This window comes from Xenopus laevis, chromosome 9_10L, assembly GCF_017654675.1.
Source record: "Xenopus laevis strain J_2021 chromosome 9_10L, Xenopus_laevis_v10.1, whole genome shotgun sequence".
Taxonomy (NCBI): Eukaryota; Metazoa; Chordata; class Amphibia; order Anura; family Pipidae; genus Xenopus; species Xenopus laevis.
The window spans coordinates 73,637,899-73,654,329 of NC_054387.1; the positions used below are offsets into that span (position 1 = coordinate 73,637,899).

At 38.0% G+C, this 16,431-nt stretch overlaps 1 protein-coding gene across 4 annotated transcripts in view; it reads right to left on the reverse strand.

Moving 5' to 3' along the window:
- Positions 1–11,725, reverse strand: part of LOC108701352 (sodium channel protein type 2 subunit alpha) — an 81,882-nt gene extending 70,157 nt beyond the window's left edge. For all 4 annotated transcript variants that reach the window (XM_041577477.1, XM_041577475.1, XM_041577476.1 and 1 more), the window contains exons 1-2: positions 11,544–11,725; positions 1,905–2,219 (exon numbers count right to left, since the gene is read on the reverse strand). In XM_041577477.1, the coding sequence (XP_041433411.1) occupies positions 1,905–2,171 (267 nt within the window). In that variant the 5' untranslated portion in view covers positions 2,172–2,219; positions 11,544–11,725. The remainder of the gene's footprint in view (positions 1–1,904; positions 2,220–11,543) is intronic.
- Positions 11,726–16,431: the final 4,706 nt, after the last annotated feature.

Sequence of the window (16,431 nt, forward strand, 5' to 3'; positions counted from 1 at the left end):
AGCAAAGAACACATTCCACAAGCACAAGAAGTGCTTTCTAAACGAGTGTCCCCTATCACTCTATCATTTATGCAACAGGAATTTGCGTGTTCTATTGTTTCAGGAGTCAGGAATGCAGATAATTTTACAAATTAACAAATGCATATATGGCAGTCCTTATGCAGAAACCCATTATCCAAATTATGGGCCATCTCCCAAAGAGTCTGGTTTAAGCAAGTAATTTAAATTTGTAAACATGATTTATTTTTTCTTGGTAATAATAAAACAGTACCTTGTATTTGTTTATTGGAAGGTTACACTTATTTTCACTTTGCAAATAACTGTTTTTGGAAGGAGGATCCTATTACAAATAACGGCATTTGATTGTTGGTGGAAGAGGATCAAATTATTTTGCAATATATACACATTAGCAAATGTGACATACAGTATTACGGGATATCACAATAAATAAAACCCTATACATTTAAGAGTCATATATGTGAAATGGAAATCTAATTTTAAAAAACTGTTTCCTATATTATTTGGCAAATCCTAGGAAGGTTTACATCTCACCTAAGAACTAAACTGATTAAACACTTTTATAAAACATGTATTTCCATTCCAGCAATCCTAATGTTTTCTAAAATAAATGGGCTCTATGTTACCCATGATCAGAAACCCTGTAACAGCCTAATTAATTCAAATGTATATTAAATTTGTAGTTGGGATATAAAAATTAGATGCTCTATGTGTACTTATCAAACCTCTGTTTATTAGAAGTTATTGGTAATACTCATGAACACATCTTGCTGACATTGTTAAAAAGATCCTTCCAGAAAAACCTACTGCATTCTCGACTCCAGAATAATTATTGTTATAAAGAATAGTGAGATTTCTGATTGGCAGCACTGTAAGCAAACTTTAGGATTAGCAATGAGAAAATCTGTTGAGAACATTCAGGAAACACATTAAAGTCGATGGTCTTTTTTGTGCTGTTTTTTTTTTTCAGGCGAAATGCATTTTGAAGTCAATGGGCATTTTAGTTTCTTGCTGCAGTGAAAAATTGCGAACATCGAAACAAGGAATTTCATTATGAAAACTCATCACTATCACTAGGATAGTTTTAGTTCTGTGTAGGTGTATATTAAGAAATATGATGCCTCCAGTGATGGAACCAAAAGAGCAATGTAAACAAAGCAAGGCAGAATTTACATTGTGAGAATACTATTACACCTGTAGGACCAAGGTCTCTGGAGGACTTGGAAAAGATGGATTATACAGTAAGGTTGTTGTTGAACTACAGCTTCCATCATGCTTTAACTTTTTACAGTGAACTGGAGATTTGTCTAATTTTTTTGTGCAGAAAAAACTATGGCACACACAATGGTCAAAGCACCTTGCCTCACCTGTTGCTGCTTTCTCTTCAAATGAATGAGAAATACTCTAGCTTTGGCAAACACTGGATCTGTTAGCCTAGATCCCTATAAAGTACCTAAGAAAGCATTTCTAAGTGACCCTTGCTTGATGACCACAGTGGCAACCATGGGGATTTTCTGTTGTGGAATAACATTTTGATCAACATGGTCAAACGACTGTAAATGTGTAATTTGGAATTTTTTCACCATATATTCCGTTAATAAATAAAACTATACAGCTTAGTTACCCTCAAGTACAAGGCATTGTTTTATAATTACAGTAACAGTAATCCGAATGATAATCTTAATCCTTGTTTATTTTCATCAGGTAAACAATAGGGCTGCCACCTTTTCTGGAAAAAAATCCCGGCCTTCCTATTTATTTGTCTTTTTTCCCAATTAATAACATTGGGATCAGCCATCATTTTTACTGGCCAGGCCAGTAAAATACCGGCCAGGTGGCAACCCTAGTGAACAGTAGCTGCTTGTGTAAAATTGCATGAATTTTACCTTTTGGTTTCTGTAATATGGGTCCAGGTCTTCCATTGGCACTGCCACCATTCCCGGTGGAATGTCTCCATAAATAAATGGTAAATTTTTGCCAGCTTCCAAGTCCGAATTTGGCTTGGGTCCATTTTCATCATCATCATCTCTGCGATCCTTAGGTGGCTTTGTGGCTTTTTCTTCTGCAATGCGCTTTTCAAGAGCAGCAAGAGATTCCCTGGTGAATTGTCGAAGGCTGTCAGGTCCTGGTGGGGGTAGCAGTGGCTGCTCCATCTTCTCATCCTGCACTAATTACCAATCAGCCTCTTATACATGAAGGTGCTGGAAGAATCAAAAGCAAAATATATTTAATGGCAATGTACATTTTTCTTGCAGCACCACAAGAAATGTTAGAGCCACATTAATTTAATTTGCAATTACATTTTGTGTTAAAGTGGATGCGACCACTGTTGACCACACATTATGTAAATTTTGGTGGACTTTATTTCCTAGCAAACTTATATTATAATGGATTAAATCATACTGGTAACTGTTTTTTCTTGCAGGGAATAGTCAGGGAAGCCAAATTATTATGAACTGTTCCATTTCTTTTGATAAAATAAAAAATATATACACTTAAATGCACCTTCCTTTCTGTGACATTCCCTCTGCTCTGAAATCTGCCAAGATAGGGTATAACTGGGGTATAGGGTATATAGTCTTATATCTTATGGCCACTCCCCATCTGTGCAGCTTTGATAACTCAGCGTATGTTAGTTTATATCCTGTTATGTGGTCAGAATGCCATGATCTAATCAAATTTACTATTGTTGGGTTTGATTCCCCCCCCCCCAAATAAAACCTGAAAACTTGTTTTGCTAAACCACGATCTTAACTGAAGGTCATTTGTTCATACTTGCACCCAGACAAAATGTATGCATTACAGCTTGTGTCAACATTTTTTATTGACCCTACCTGCTTGTCAAATAGTACTTTATAGTAAGTCAAGGCAAATGAAGGTCCATGATATAAGGGGATATAAAGGCACATTGCCCGAGTTTATTGAGAGGCCACAAACAACAAACAAGGGTTCCCCTCGAAATATTTCAGTATGTACATTTATGAATAAACAACTCCCATTTTACCCAGATATGATTGAGTTGGTTTCTAGAGGTAACTGCAACCTCAGATAGATATTTAAGCTGTTCCTGAACTGCATCTCCCACGTCAACTTGTCATTACATCACAGTGCTATGTATAAGTCCGTGCTTGACAGTGGCAAATTACACAGGATGAATGGAAAAAGCCAAATAAACTTTTTCACAAACCTATGCTCGAATTTCTCCATGAGGTATGGTTTGCCCAGGGGGGGGGGAAGCAGAGTACAATAAATGAAAAATAAAATGGGGGGGTTTGGTCAATTTTATTTGGAGAATTTCTGGCCTGAGCAACCGGGAAAAGGACATCTGGATGTTAAAATATTAATGGAAATTTTGTTTTCATGTTTTGATGAAACTGGCAACATGGGAACCAGTTATTTCTATGAAAAACAGTTGTAAAATAGTGGAATGGAGCACCTATAAAAATGTAAGGTAATTCATATGCTATTGCAGAGCTAAAAACCCATTAACTACAATGTTATTCCTCCTTCCTATTGAATCTAATGCATTTCAGCAAAATTACGATTTGCTACATTTTCTGCGGGTTTGCAAACTTTTACACAATGAAACAGTACAAGTTTGTTCATCACTCCACATCATCATTAATGTGCAGGAATTTCCATTAAAAAATGGCATGGTTATCAGAACTAAAAACAAAGGTGGAGAGGATAACGGAGAAGAGGATCTTACAGCCCAGCCCTGGCTCCATAGAAACCAATCCTATGTCATCAACATTGAGAAGACGCAAAAGATTCCAAACTGGGATAAAAGATATTTAAAGGTAAATTAAAATATTCATTCAAGTCTTTTAAATACCCACAGCAACACTGTCACAAATAATAGCTTACGTCTAACAAAGAAATGGTGATTTAAAAAAAAAATGAAAACATTTTTTTTAAAAAAATGTGAGGCCAATTTTAATGTTTCCAGCTCCCAACTATGTTATTCTTAGATATCTGAATTTGCAGGTGCCACCACAATTATCACTTAAATACACATTTTCTTATGAGCCCCTGATGGCACAGGCTACACAACTAGAAGGCTACAGCAACACAGAACAAAACTTCGGAACCAACCGAACACAATGGCAAGTTTTAATTGGCTAACCAGTTGCAATCTTGGGGTGACCCTGAAAGTTAAAACTAGCACATTACTATTGCTGATCAAAGGCTTAATAAATTATGTAATTTCAAGTCTGACTGCAGTAACTTGCGATATAGATTGCTAAAAGTTTCTATTTCTCTATCTCGGACCATGAGCTTGCTATTTCACTCTACTTGAAGTGGCAGCCAGGAACACAACCATGCTTTACATAAATGTATTGAATTACAAATCCTAGTATTCTCCAGCATTTTAATATAGGAATGTGAAAAAGGATACATACCCTGCTGTGTAACGTAACCAATGTTACTTTTCCCAATACAGATAAAAAAAGATACACAAGGTTGCTGCCAGCAGTCGACCAGGCCCCTCTGCACTTGCTGAACAACACAGGCCCCAGTAGGCCATACACTGTCTCTGCTGCTCGCTCGCACATGGCAACCTGTCCGCTTACTCACCACATCTCACTGGGGGTGCAGGTGCACATGCCCCAGATCTTCACCTTAGGGAGAACACCAAGTGATTCTTGCATAAAATGAGCCAGCACAATCAGGACTTTAGTCAATATATGCTGTACATTTTTTTTTTATTATTAAAAGGTTCCAACACCTTTTGAACAAAAAGCCTGAAGTGTTTTGTGCCTACATGGGGCACTTAATAATAGGCTATCTCTGTACTTTGCCAGCTTAATCATCTATGTCTCAGTAGCTGCAGTGAATGCTCATTGTTCTGTCTTACCAAAGACTTTGAAAAACCTTTTATATACTGTGGTTGTAATACATAATTTATTTTCATGAAAATAAAATGGTTCAAGATTGTGGCAGGTATTTTCTACAACCTTCAACACAAACAGTATTTTTAAATAATTCACGAGCCATGTTATCAAATATTTATTATAATCTGAAAACCTAATTAAAGAACAGTTATTAACAAAAACAGGAATCGCTGAAGGAAAATTATTCACCAGACATCAAACATTGCCAATATAAATCTGCCCATTCGATTACAATGCACCTTTAAAAAAGACTCTACTCCTCGACAGGATATTCTTCTGCCTCTCTCTGTCGGCAAACTCCATTCTTTAAAGGGGTTGTAAACCCAACTGTAACGCTGCCTCTCTCTGTTAAAAGTCAGTTACTGAAAGTACTGGGGCTCATTTATAAACACATGTAAATGGCGTCCTGCTGGAAAATACCCAGATTTTATGTGATTTTATAAGAAAATATGTTACTAATTTTGTAGCTCTGACATCATAATGTGTAATGCAGTAAAATGACGTAAGAACTGTAACTTGTCTTTAAAGGGGTTATAAATCCAACTGTAACTCTACCCCACAGTGCTGCCTAGTTTTATATAGAAGTTGCCAAAAACCTTAAGGCTTGTGACACACAAGCAGATTTGACTGTCGACTAATCGCATCTTTGTCTGGGCGACAATCTCCCGAACTGCCTTTGTGTTTCTTCCCGTCCGCTACAATGAAAGGTCGCCTGCACTAAAGCACACACGGTGCTTCATTTTCCGAGGTCGCCCAAAGTTTCCTCGTGAGGCAACTTCAGGTGACTTTGGAAAACGAAGCGCCGCGTGTACTTTAGCGCAGGCGACTTTTCATTAAAGTGGACGGGAAGACACACAAAGGCAGTTCGGGGAGATTGTCGCCCAGAAGAAAAGGTGATTAGCTGCCAGGCGACTAAATCTCCCTGAATCTGCCCGTGTGTCACAACCCTTAGTATAGGTGCAAGAAAATTGGCAATAAGAATTCTACTAACAAAAACTTCACTATAAATGCAAAACAATAGGACAATAAGAATTCTGAGTAGGGATGGGCAAAAATGACTTGTATGGCGGTGCGCGTCATTTCACCAGTGGTGAATTTTTGGCAAAACTAAATGGGTCGAATTCGCCAAAGCCTAATTCTGAGTCCCCGCTTTATGCCAGGCATCTTGTTATCTTACATATAGAGATAATGATTTTTGTCTTCATTATATTACACTGGAATCAGACATGAGAATGAAGGACAGATTGTTAGTGCTGGGAAACTGTGCTTAAAGCTTCCAAATCAGTTACAGGAACAAAGTACATGGAGACAGATCAGCTGGGATACTCATAGGAGAATTGTTTGCATTTTAAAGCAGTTTCTCGCTATAGAGATTTGGGGAAAAGTTTTATTGTGCAATATTCAAGGAAAATAGTTGAATCAAAACAGCTCCAGACATTAATTTTAATCTGCAATTTGTTTATTTAGCAGTGTAGGCACACTACATGTTTCGGGCAGAGCCCTTTATCATACTTGTTCCAGTAAGCTGAGACAAGAACCAACCCATGGCAAGCAGCAGCTAATAATAAACAACTTCATAGATTACTATTTAATTAAGATAATAGAGAGTGAGGTACATACAGTAATTCACCAAATACCCTTATTTTGTCTCATGATTATATTTGGGTCAGCTTCTCAATGTTGTGATGCTACTACTGAAGATTTGTGTACTGTAGTGACCTGAGTTATTTATTATAGAATTACTTGTAAGAATCTGACACTGCTTATTAATTACTATGAATTTTGGAAATTGATATCCCCCTGCGTGTTTCATCCTTTTTTCCCCTCTGAGCTAGTGTATGTGTCTAAGAAAAGGGATCCTCTCCATTGTGACGTTCATTTAATGTGAGCATATCCATGAGGCAACCAATTCAATCTCAGTTATCCATAAATTTCAAGCCATTCTGTAAAGTGGCTTGAGAAAACGACTATGCTTAGTATGTTACCTGGAAATTATTAATGAAATATACTATTATCTACAATGACTGGCATGATATTTTCTATAAATGCTAATCAACAATGCTACTTATTATTATTGTATTATCTATGGTACAATAAAACCCCAAGTGTAAATAATGATGATTAGTGATGGGTGAATAAATTCGCTTGGCATGAATTCGCACCGGATTTCCACATTTTGCCGCCGGCGAATTTCTCATCAATATCCGATTTTCACATTTTTTTCGTGAAAAAGTTAGAATTTCAAGATTTTTTGCGAATTTATTTACAAATTCGCCCATCACTAATAATGGAAATAATAGAAATCACTACATTTTCACTACCCAATGATTTTACATCAAGCGCTAGGACTTGACTGGATTTAAATACTCGATGGAGAGTCGAAATGTGGCTGCATTTTTCTGGTAAGCCCCTTGAGGCTTTTGGAGTTTGTGCTGGGCGATAACCTCAATAGGCAACAGTTGTGTCTCCTACTTTATTAAGACCAGGCATCAGCTGTCTAACAATTAAGGGTCTATATAAAATAGGTGACCAGTAAATTCTACCTACTGATTGTTTGTTATAGGTGACTAGACATATAGCAAACATTGCACCTGTTATTGCATTATGCCATAAGGTGTTCAGCTTGTGATCTAACTTGCTTTCACTTACATTGATTCTGGCCTTGTTCCTGCTTGTTTCTTAGCCCTTGCCTGGGTCCTTTGCATCTGTGCCTGATCCTCTGTTCCTTGGCTGATTCCTGTGGATTTCCTAATTCTGACCTCTGGCCTGCATATTTGACTTCATCTGCCCCCCTGCCCTGACCTCTTGCCCGTGTACTGAAGTCTGCTTTTACCTTCATCCATTTACTAGGAGTGGATATTAACCTTGCAGCTTCAGCAATCTGATCATTGTACCATTTACTCATATCATCCAGCATACAGACTCCTTCCCAGTTGCAGGAACAAAGAACATGTAGCCAGATTTACATAGATAAACTGGGATTCTGATTGGAAGATTATTATGCATTTTAATGAAGCCACAGGCCCTGGAAAGCTGGGGAAGGTTTTATTGAGCAATATTGCTTTAAGAATACAGTACAGTGCTGATGTTGCTGGACTTTAGCTTCCAGCATGACTTAACCTTGATACTATGTTAAAATATGCTCGAATTTGTGGTCCAGCAATAACAAAGTATATTGTGTTTGAGCAGTGAAGAACAGTAAGGTTAAGTGTCATTAAAACAGGACTATGTTCAACTATCATATGACTGACAGAAGGTAATATGAACACTCAAAAATTATAATATCACAATAATAATAATCATAATCTCCAGATGTTAGATTATAGCAAGATGGCTACAATAGCCCTGGTTGACAGGTCACAATTGGTGACAATTGTTGATTTTATGGGTTGTTCATAGTTACATATTTGCAAATTGCATTTTTATTGTAATTGATTTGTTAGAATAGAAAGTTTTGTGGAATTCCCAGAAAAACTGCTAGTGCTCTGATGCGTTTCATAAAATAGGGCTAATTTTTATGTAAGGGACCTAATAAGGTTTGAAGGATGAAAATCAACACATAAACAGTCCAGACACAATCTAGTTTACATGGGCCTAGAAATTTCCATGTCTCTCAATGCCTTTGTCTAATTTTGTTTACTGAGATGTAGCAAAAGAAGAAGAAATAAAATCAATAAATAAATTATAATGAGCAACACAACAGGCCAGTTATTGACAATAATAATAATAATTCTTATATTTCAACAGCAGTTTGTATTCATCACACCATTTACATTATAGCAAAAAACAAGTGCAGCTTTATGAGTGTTTCATGCCATAGAGAGTACTGACAGGAAGTCTTCTATAATGAATGACATTTTTACAGGAACTTGCATCATCTTGTGACTGTTGAAAAATGTCGGGAAAATACACCATGCAGACTGAAAGTGTAATTATAACTGCAGTATGGAATAAACATATTTCATTTCATTTTTACATGACACCAACAACCAATGTATAAGAGATCTGTTGAACACTGATGTACTAAAACCAAGGTAATGCTAATGAGACAAATGTTGAAAAGTGGCTCACATAATAGCTACCATTGCCCTCTACAAAACGGGACACAAGCTTATCTTGTGAAATCTCAGTCAACTAGTGCTCCATCTCCTATCTTCTAGTTTTATAACATAGGGAGATTACTGTGTGATACAGGCTTGCAAATATTCCACTGTAATTAATGGGACACTATACCCAACAGTAACAACATCCCAAAATCGAAAAACCGCAATTATAGATGCAAGAAAATTCACCAAAAGAATTGACCAATTTGAACACTAATTCCAAGCACTATGTCAGTCATCTCACATATAGAGATACTTAAACTTTTCATTATATTACAATGGAATCAAACATTAGGATAAACTCCAACTGTAGGAACAAAGAACATGGAGCCAGATTCACAATGATCCCTTGGGATTCTCATTGGAGAATTTATTGCATTTTAATGCAGTCACTGGCTGTAGAGATTTGGGGAAAAGTCTTGGAAATGTTTTGTTGTGCAATTTTGCTTTAAGAATACAACCCTGATGTTGCTGGACTACAGACTCCAGCATGCCTCAACCTTCATTATATGTTACATTATTCTTTGATTGAGGTTGGTTGAGCAGTGCAGTGAAGCAGGGTTTACTACCCCTTTAATTACACGCAACAACAATTCACCAACAATAATTCAACTGACCACAAACATAAAGGGGTGCAAACTTCATTTGTTGGTTTCAAGTATTTCTGATAATACCTTTTGCAGGTTTTCCTTCAAAAGAGCTTCCCTGAGACTTATGTCACCATAGACCTTTCATGACATTTTACTTATGTTTTGCTGCTGGCTTGTTACAACCACAAATCTCTGACCTATAGCAGCTGCCTTGTCCACCAATAACTGCCATGCATTTGTAAGGCACTCATGAATATTAAAAAGGGCTGCTGTTGCAAGGAAAGCTGACACTTATCGATGCACTTGCCGAGCACTTTTGCGTTTCATGTCAGCTGAGGCGTGGACATAATTTCTGCTGATGTTTGTCGACTGTCACCAAAATGGTATCAGTTTAGTAAATAGACCCCCAAAGCATGCCTTAAAATGACTAGTCCCACAAAATAAGGTGTGGTAATATATTTTCCCAGCCACTGATAAAACAATGAATTTAAATCCATATATATATGTAGGTTACGTTGACCCTTAAAGGGGTATGCTGACAATTCGTTATCATTTGTATATTTTTTTTAAATAAAGGGCCAGAATTGGATTTTACAGATCATAGAACACCACGGCATTGATTGTTGGCTGAAGATACTTGAGGGATCATCACAGAAGATTAAGAATCCCATCAAAATGTGCTTTAGTAAGAAACACAGTTGTACTTCATTATAAAAATATGCAGAAATCCCTTATAATACCCTGTGAAATCTGCAAAAAAAAGTCAGTCGGGTAAATTGGCTCCAAGACGCATCATTGACTTTTCTCACACTGCCATCTAATGGAGCAGGTGAATGTTTGGAATTAAATACATCTATAGGCATGTAATGTACATTTACTGCATACACTGCAGATGCATCGTGTGAGCCTCATCCCCGGCAGCTTTTCATAGTGTGTATTTACACAGAGAAAAATAATGGCGCTTATTTCCATATACAAATCCAACAGAGTGAATAGCCAGCTGTGTGTACAACCATGGCAAATGAATATAAACCTAAAATATTATTGCTGCTATGAAATGTGGTATGTTTCATCTTTAAATAAACAATACATTTGTTTTAATACTATTTTAATTGTTCATGGTTACAAACCAAGAAAGAATACTAGTGGACTGCTGTGCTTAAATAAAGGGCCCTGCTCACATTTACACTGCTTTGCTAGCAAATAAGCGAGTCAGCATTTCCCTCTGGCATAGAAGAGGAGTTTGTTCTCCTTTAAGATCAGCAGCTACCATTTAATGGATGTTGTGTTCCAGCATTAGTTTTATTCCTTCTTGGATGACACCCAGCAATTATCTGAGGCCCCCACCAGATTATTCCAATGGCAGTCAGCATCCCCAAGAAACTACCTCCCATCCTGTGTAGCTGTATATACAAGCAGTGTGGCTATAGAGAGTAGCGTGATTAATTGTTACAGGTGTGGGGAGGGAGCTGAGTCCTGTTTCCCCCAACAATCTCACTGACTGTAACAAGAGCTGGATCAAATTTATGTTGTGACTGCAGCCTGTACTATGGGCTTTGGGTCGCTCGGTACTACTGATGGCGCAGAACCCTGACATTAACCATTATGACCTCCAGTGTGAAGAGACAAAAATGATATTACATGTAAATACTGATGCAACTAGTCAGCCTTTCATCAGATAGCACCCCCTTTAACAATATGCCACTCAACACCAATGTAACAAGATGAACTAAATCTGCGGCAGGGACAGGCACAATGTCAGGAGTGAAACCCACAGCATAAATAAACAGCAACCATGTAATATGCAGTAAGGCTGTCCATATGAGAGGAATTTTCTTCTGCCCTGAACATAATATAGAATGCTGCAAAATGAATACACAATAAATTAACCAAATAGGGGGAAGAGGCATTATAGAACAAGGAAATATGCTGCTTACCTGATGTGGGAGAAACCTTGCAAATCATAGCAGACCCTGCACCAACAGATGACAAGACTTGCTAGGGAGATCCTCTGGAAAAATGCAGAATCCTCCAACCACCCAAGCAGAGAAATGGTATTTGGGGTTAATCCGTAACCACTGAGAAAGACTGTGATGCTTCTTCAGAAGCCTCTTCTTTCCTTGCACTGCTTCCTGCTCAGAGCATCCCTCTACAGTGGTTAATTTATAATAGGAAAGGGCTTAGAGAAGCATACAGTACTGCAAGGATGGTAGCTCCACCTGCTGGAAGCAGGACCAATTGCAACACTCTGTTATGCCAATGTACACATTTCCGACAAACAGCTTTTCTGCAAGGGGTTTTGCCGCATGGCTGACACAACACAGTGGTAATGGATATTAGATATTTGTTTTAGTGTTGTGTGTCTGAAAGAGAGAGACCAAATATTTCTTGACAAATGGAGAAATGCCTTGACCGTTCGTTAAACTGGGGGGCTGCATTTGGCTTCAGGCCTCATTTGTATGCAGACACCCTAGGCAAAAATGATGATTTGTATTCCTTGTCAAATACTGTGTAGCTAATTTAGCTGCCAGACCGGGTGCTATTCGTATTAGATCAATGCTGTGAATTCTGCCTTTAAAAACTAGTTCTGCTGGCTGTGAAAGCATGAATGGGTATAGGCATCAGCTTGCACACTGTGCAGAAATACAGTGAAGGCACTGGGCAAAGCAAAACTGTATGGCCGTCGATAGCCTGGCCAGGCAAACTGAGCGTTATTGATCAAACACATTTTAAGACTGCTGAATATTTAAAATGGGAATGTTGCTTTGATTTATTTCAATTGGCAGTGATTTGTACACAGCGGATATCCACATAAATATTTGTTATACAGTTTAATTTAGTTTTACATCAGACCTTTTATTGTTGAAGTATTGGATTAGGTAACCAAATTGGGGCTTGGCTCATGGCTGAATGCCTGAATTGAATTTGTCTACTAGATAGATGAGATACAAGATATAGATTGAAACGCAGGTTGGAGATACTGATAGTGAGAAGGCCATACAGAGGGACAAAGAGATAAAGGGGCAGATTTAATAAACGGTGTAGTGGCACTAACGACATCTCACCAGAAATCCCATCTGCAGGGACATTGCCAATTTACAAACAGGTGTAGGTGACAGTTCTCTAGTGAACGGAACCATCGCTTGTGTTTGTTCGCACTCTATCGCCAGGCGACTTTTCGCTTTGGCAAACGATCGTTACTCCACAAATTCAGTAAGGTGTGAATTTTACTGAATGTTACGTCTTTTGCCAGAGTTGACTTTGCCACCTCAGACCAGGCGAACTGCTAAAATGAAGCTACATCTTCCTCAATCTTATGTCAGTTACATCATATCCTGTCTGCCGGAAATGCATTAAAGTTGTAAAACCACTGGCGACTTTTCCTTTTTTTATAACTGGGATTGCCTGCAAAAGTCCTAACTATTTAACTTTTTTGGGGAATTAGAGGATCTCTTTTGTATTTATTAAGGTTCCTTGGACATTTGTAATAAAAAGTGGCCACTTCAAGCATTTGCACCAACATCTCTAATAAAGACGTTCATATGGCTTTAATGTGCCCGCCTTATTCAAATTGACCTAAGCGTAAGAGGACTAATGAAGTTTTGCTAGGCAGAAGCCATCACTAGCATAATTTCGATTGCAAACGATCGCACTGCCGAAATAACGCTAGAAAAAAGTCACCAGTGTTCGGCACCCAGGACGCAACTTTGCATTTAAGTGAATTGGCGTAGTATTAACAAATTTTCTCCTGGCAAAGTTGTGCGAGGTATGGCGAAGTGGTCACAGGCGACAATTCGCCTGTAAGTGAATTTACCCCAAAGGAACAGACACAGTCCATCAAATGTCAGTCATACTGGTTGCTGCAATCAATCTGATAAATCTTATGTCAATTAGAATGCTACAAACAGCATCAACATCCTATCATACACCATACTACAGATTGCCAAAGTCTAGGGATGGACTTCTAAAGGAGTCCAAAGAAGTGGTGGAGTAACTTGAAGTTAAGTTAGTAGAGGATTTCCTAGATTATATTGGGACCATATTAGGATACAATAATGTTTCTCTACCTCACAAATTGGATTGAATCCAGCAAATTTAAACAACATGATTCTGCTGGAATCTTATACCAATTTTGCACAACACAGGACATGGGAGGGAATATTACAAGGTAACATGGACATGTACTTTCTCACTCCACTTCCCATGGAGTGTGGATGGAAGTGGCCACTGGTGGTTCCAGGTGTTTTGATTGGCACAGTTTCCATGAAAACATCATGGCCATCAAATGCCCTGGTAAGTGCTAACCATTATTTTGTGTAATTACAGGTGTTCTGAGCTCATAATGTATTTGCATTCCTAGAGGGGACATCTCTGGGAAAAGGAATATCTGGAAAAGGGGTGGGTGGCCTGATAACCTTGTGTGCCACATGTTCTTTGTATAGTTATATCTTTAGAATAACACTGTACCTTGAATGCTCCTCCAAGTGCTTGTTAGTATATCTTCAAATAGTAAAAGGGACATTTGCTGTTGACTTCTTTATACTTCAACAGGTTTGAGATGGCGGATTTTTGAATTCTGACTTTTAGCAGATTTGTGGTATAATAAATCTCGAAAAATTAAAGTTTTCTTTCCTCGAAAAATTTGTGTTTTTGTGAAAAAAAATCAAGGTTTAGTAAATAACCCCCTTAATGTCCTCAAAACACATAGCAATTTCAGTATATATGTAGTTCTAACTTTACTTTGAATGACCCCAGAACACATAGCAGTCTAAATACAGTGCCAACTTACCCTTAAATGCTGTATGTGGATGTGGAGTGTAGCATAACGTTCAATACCCAAGTACGCGCAGTTATACAGTATAAATGCAGTGCCAACTTCATGTGTAATGAAACTAAATTTCTTAAGAAGTTGAAAACTTGCAGAGCTCACCCCTCTCGTTGCGTCTCCTCCTGGCCACTGCTCTTGCAAGATAAAAAGAATAAAGTCGTTTTGCAATGAAATTCATTGTTCTCCGGTGATGCATCGGTTCAGTGGTGGGACAGCGAGAGATAGTTTGTACTTTCATGTGTAATGACCCCAAAAATCATAGCAGTAAAATGCATTGCCAATTTCATGTTTAAAAATGACTACAGACATGGACTACACAACTGATTTTGGCTGTGACTCATCTGTACTTGAACCCTAATACTGCCTACATTCAGATCAGTGCACATGATGGACATTACTTGTACATCAAGACATGTACACATTTGTGTCAATTAACCCTCAATACCAGAACATGTCTGGCACTGTATTTCTTCATACTGATCTTAAACCCAGCTCACAACAGCACGTTCTCCAGGAGTGTAGAGGGCCAAGTGAGGTGTTAATGGTTAATTTCAATATATCGTGGTGAAATATGTCAGCTTACCAGTATATTGAGGTCCTGGATCTAGATACACCACTATGGTGCCAGCTTAGCCAGTAGGAAATAAATCATGTAGAACAAAAAAGACTTGATCTGAGACCCATGTGACAGTTTTTTCTAGCATCTCCTTTCTTAAAAAAATGAAACATACAAGCAGGAGAATTCAGGAAAACGTAAGCCTAGGGATAAAGTTCCTAAAACAAGACCTGTCCCCAGGAAATGGGGACAGATGAGAACATTAGGTAACTGGCTTTGGAGAACTTGGAGATAGTTAAAATGTGTAATTTTACTTTATCCATGTTTATGGTTTTGGAACAACAGTTTACCAAATCCTCCTATCAATGGTTTCCACAGGGAACTGTGGGTAACATACTGCCTAAGCACATATAGCAAGCAAGCAAGCATGAAAATCCATGCTTTAGGGTTCCTATAGCTCACTGTGGTAACAGGTGGATCAGTGCATTTTGGCCGCCTGTGTTTTTGGCTTGATTACAGCAGCTGTCAAACACTGAATGTGCCATTAGCCTAATACCTCCAGCAACAAAGCAGGGAGTATGGTGTACAAAGCACAGAATATGCCAGTAAATAATAAGAGTGTTCCTCTTGTAAAATATCTAGCTGTTGGCAAATCTGATCTATAATCTATAAACAGTGTAGATTGCCTGTGCTTAGCTTAGGCAGCTAAATGTCACTTTTGGACTGGGCCGCGGAAAATGTTGGAAGGTTATAAATACAATGAAGCAAATGTCAGCTATGGCCCTTTCTCAGCAGTTTGTCTCTCCAGAAAAACAAGAATTCCCTAGTACGAATCAATGCAACCTGGAGTGTGAGGATTTAAAAAAAGACAAAGGGGATGTCAGCCTCAACTGATTTATTATTTACACAGTAGTACCGAGAAGGGAACTGTATACTTGCATTTATGACCAGACACCAAGGAATTCCAGCAGTGTTAGGAAGATGTAAAAGGAAGATAATACGTTCAGTAATGCACCTACTTTAGGAGTAACCGTTGTGTCGGAATTTCCAGAGTACTTAAAAGCACTTGTCTCACTGATAATGTTTAATGCAAACATTATGTATGGTTGATAATACTCTACAAATTGAGAACATGCTCTTTGGTTGTATTGCTTAATTTCCTCTTAAGTAGCTCCACAAATCTTCACAATATTCCTTAAAGCCTAGTCTATAACCCACTGGGGAAATCTTGAGAAAATGCATTCTCAGACATTATTGAACGAAATTTGAGCATTTCTGATTCTATTAGGTCTATCATGTGTCAAAATGTTGTCTCATTAAGCAAATGATAGGTTAAAATAAGCACAAAACTATGCCCAAGCCACTGCCCTATTTTGATACCTATTTTTATAGTCTTTACTGTCTATAGTCATTATAGTGTCATTCCAGTACTTACAGTATA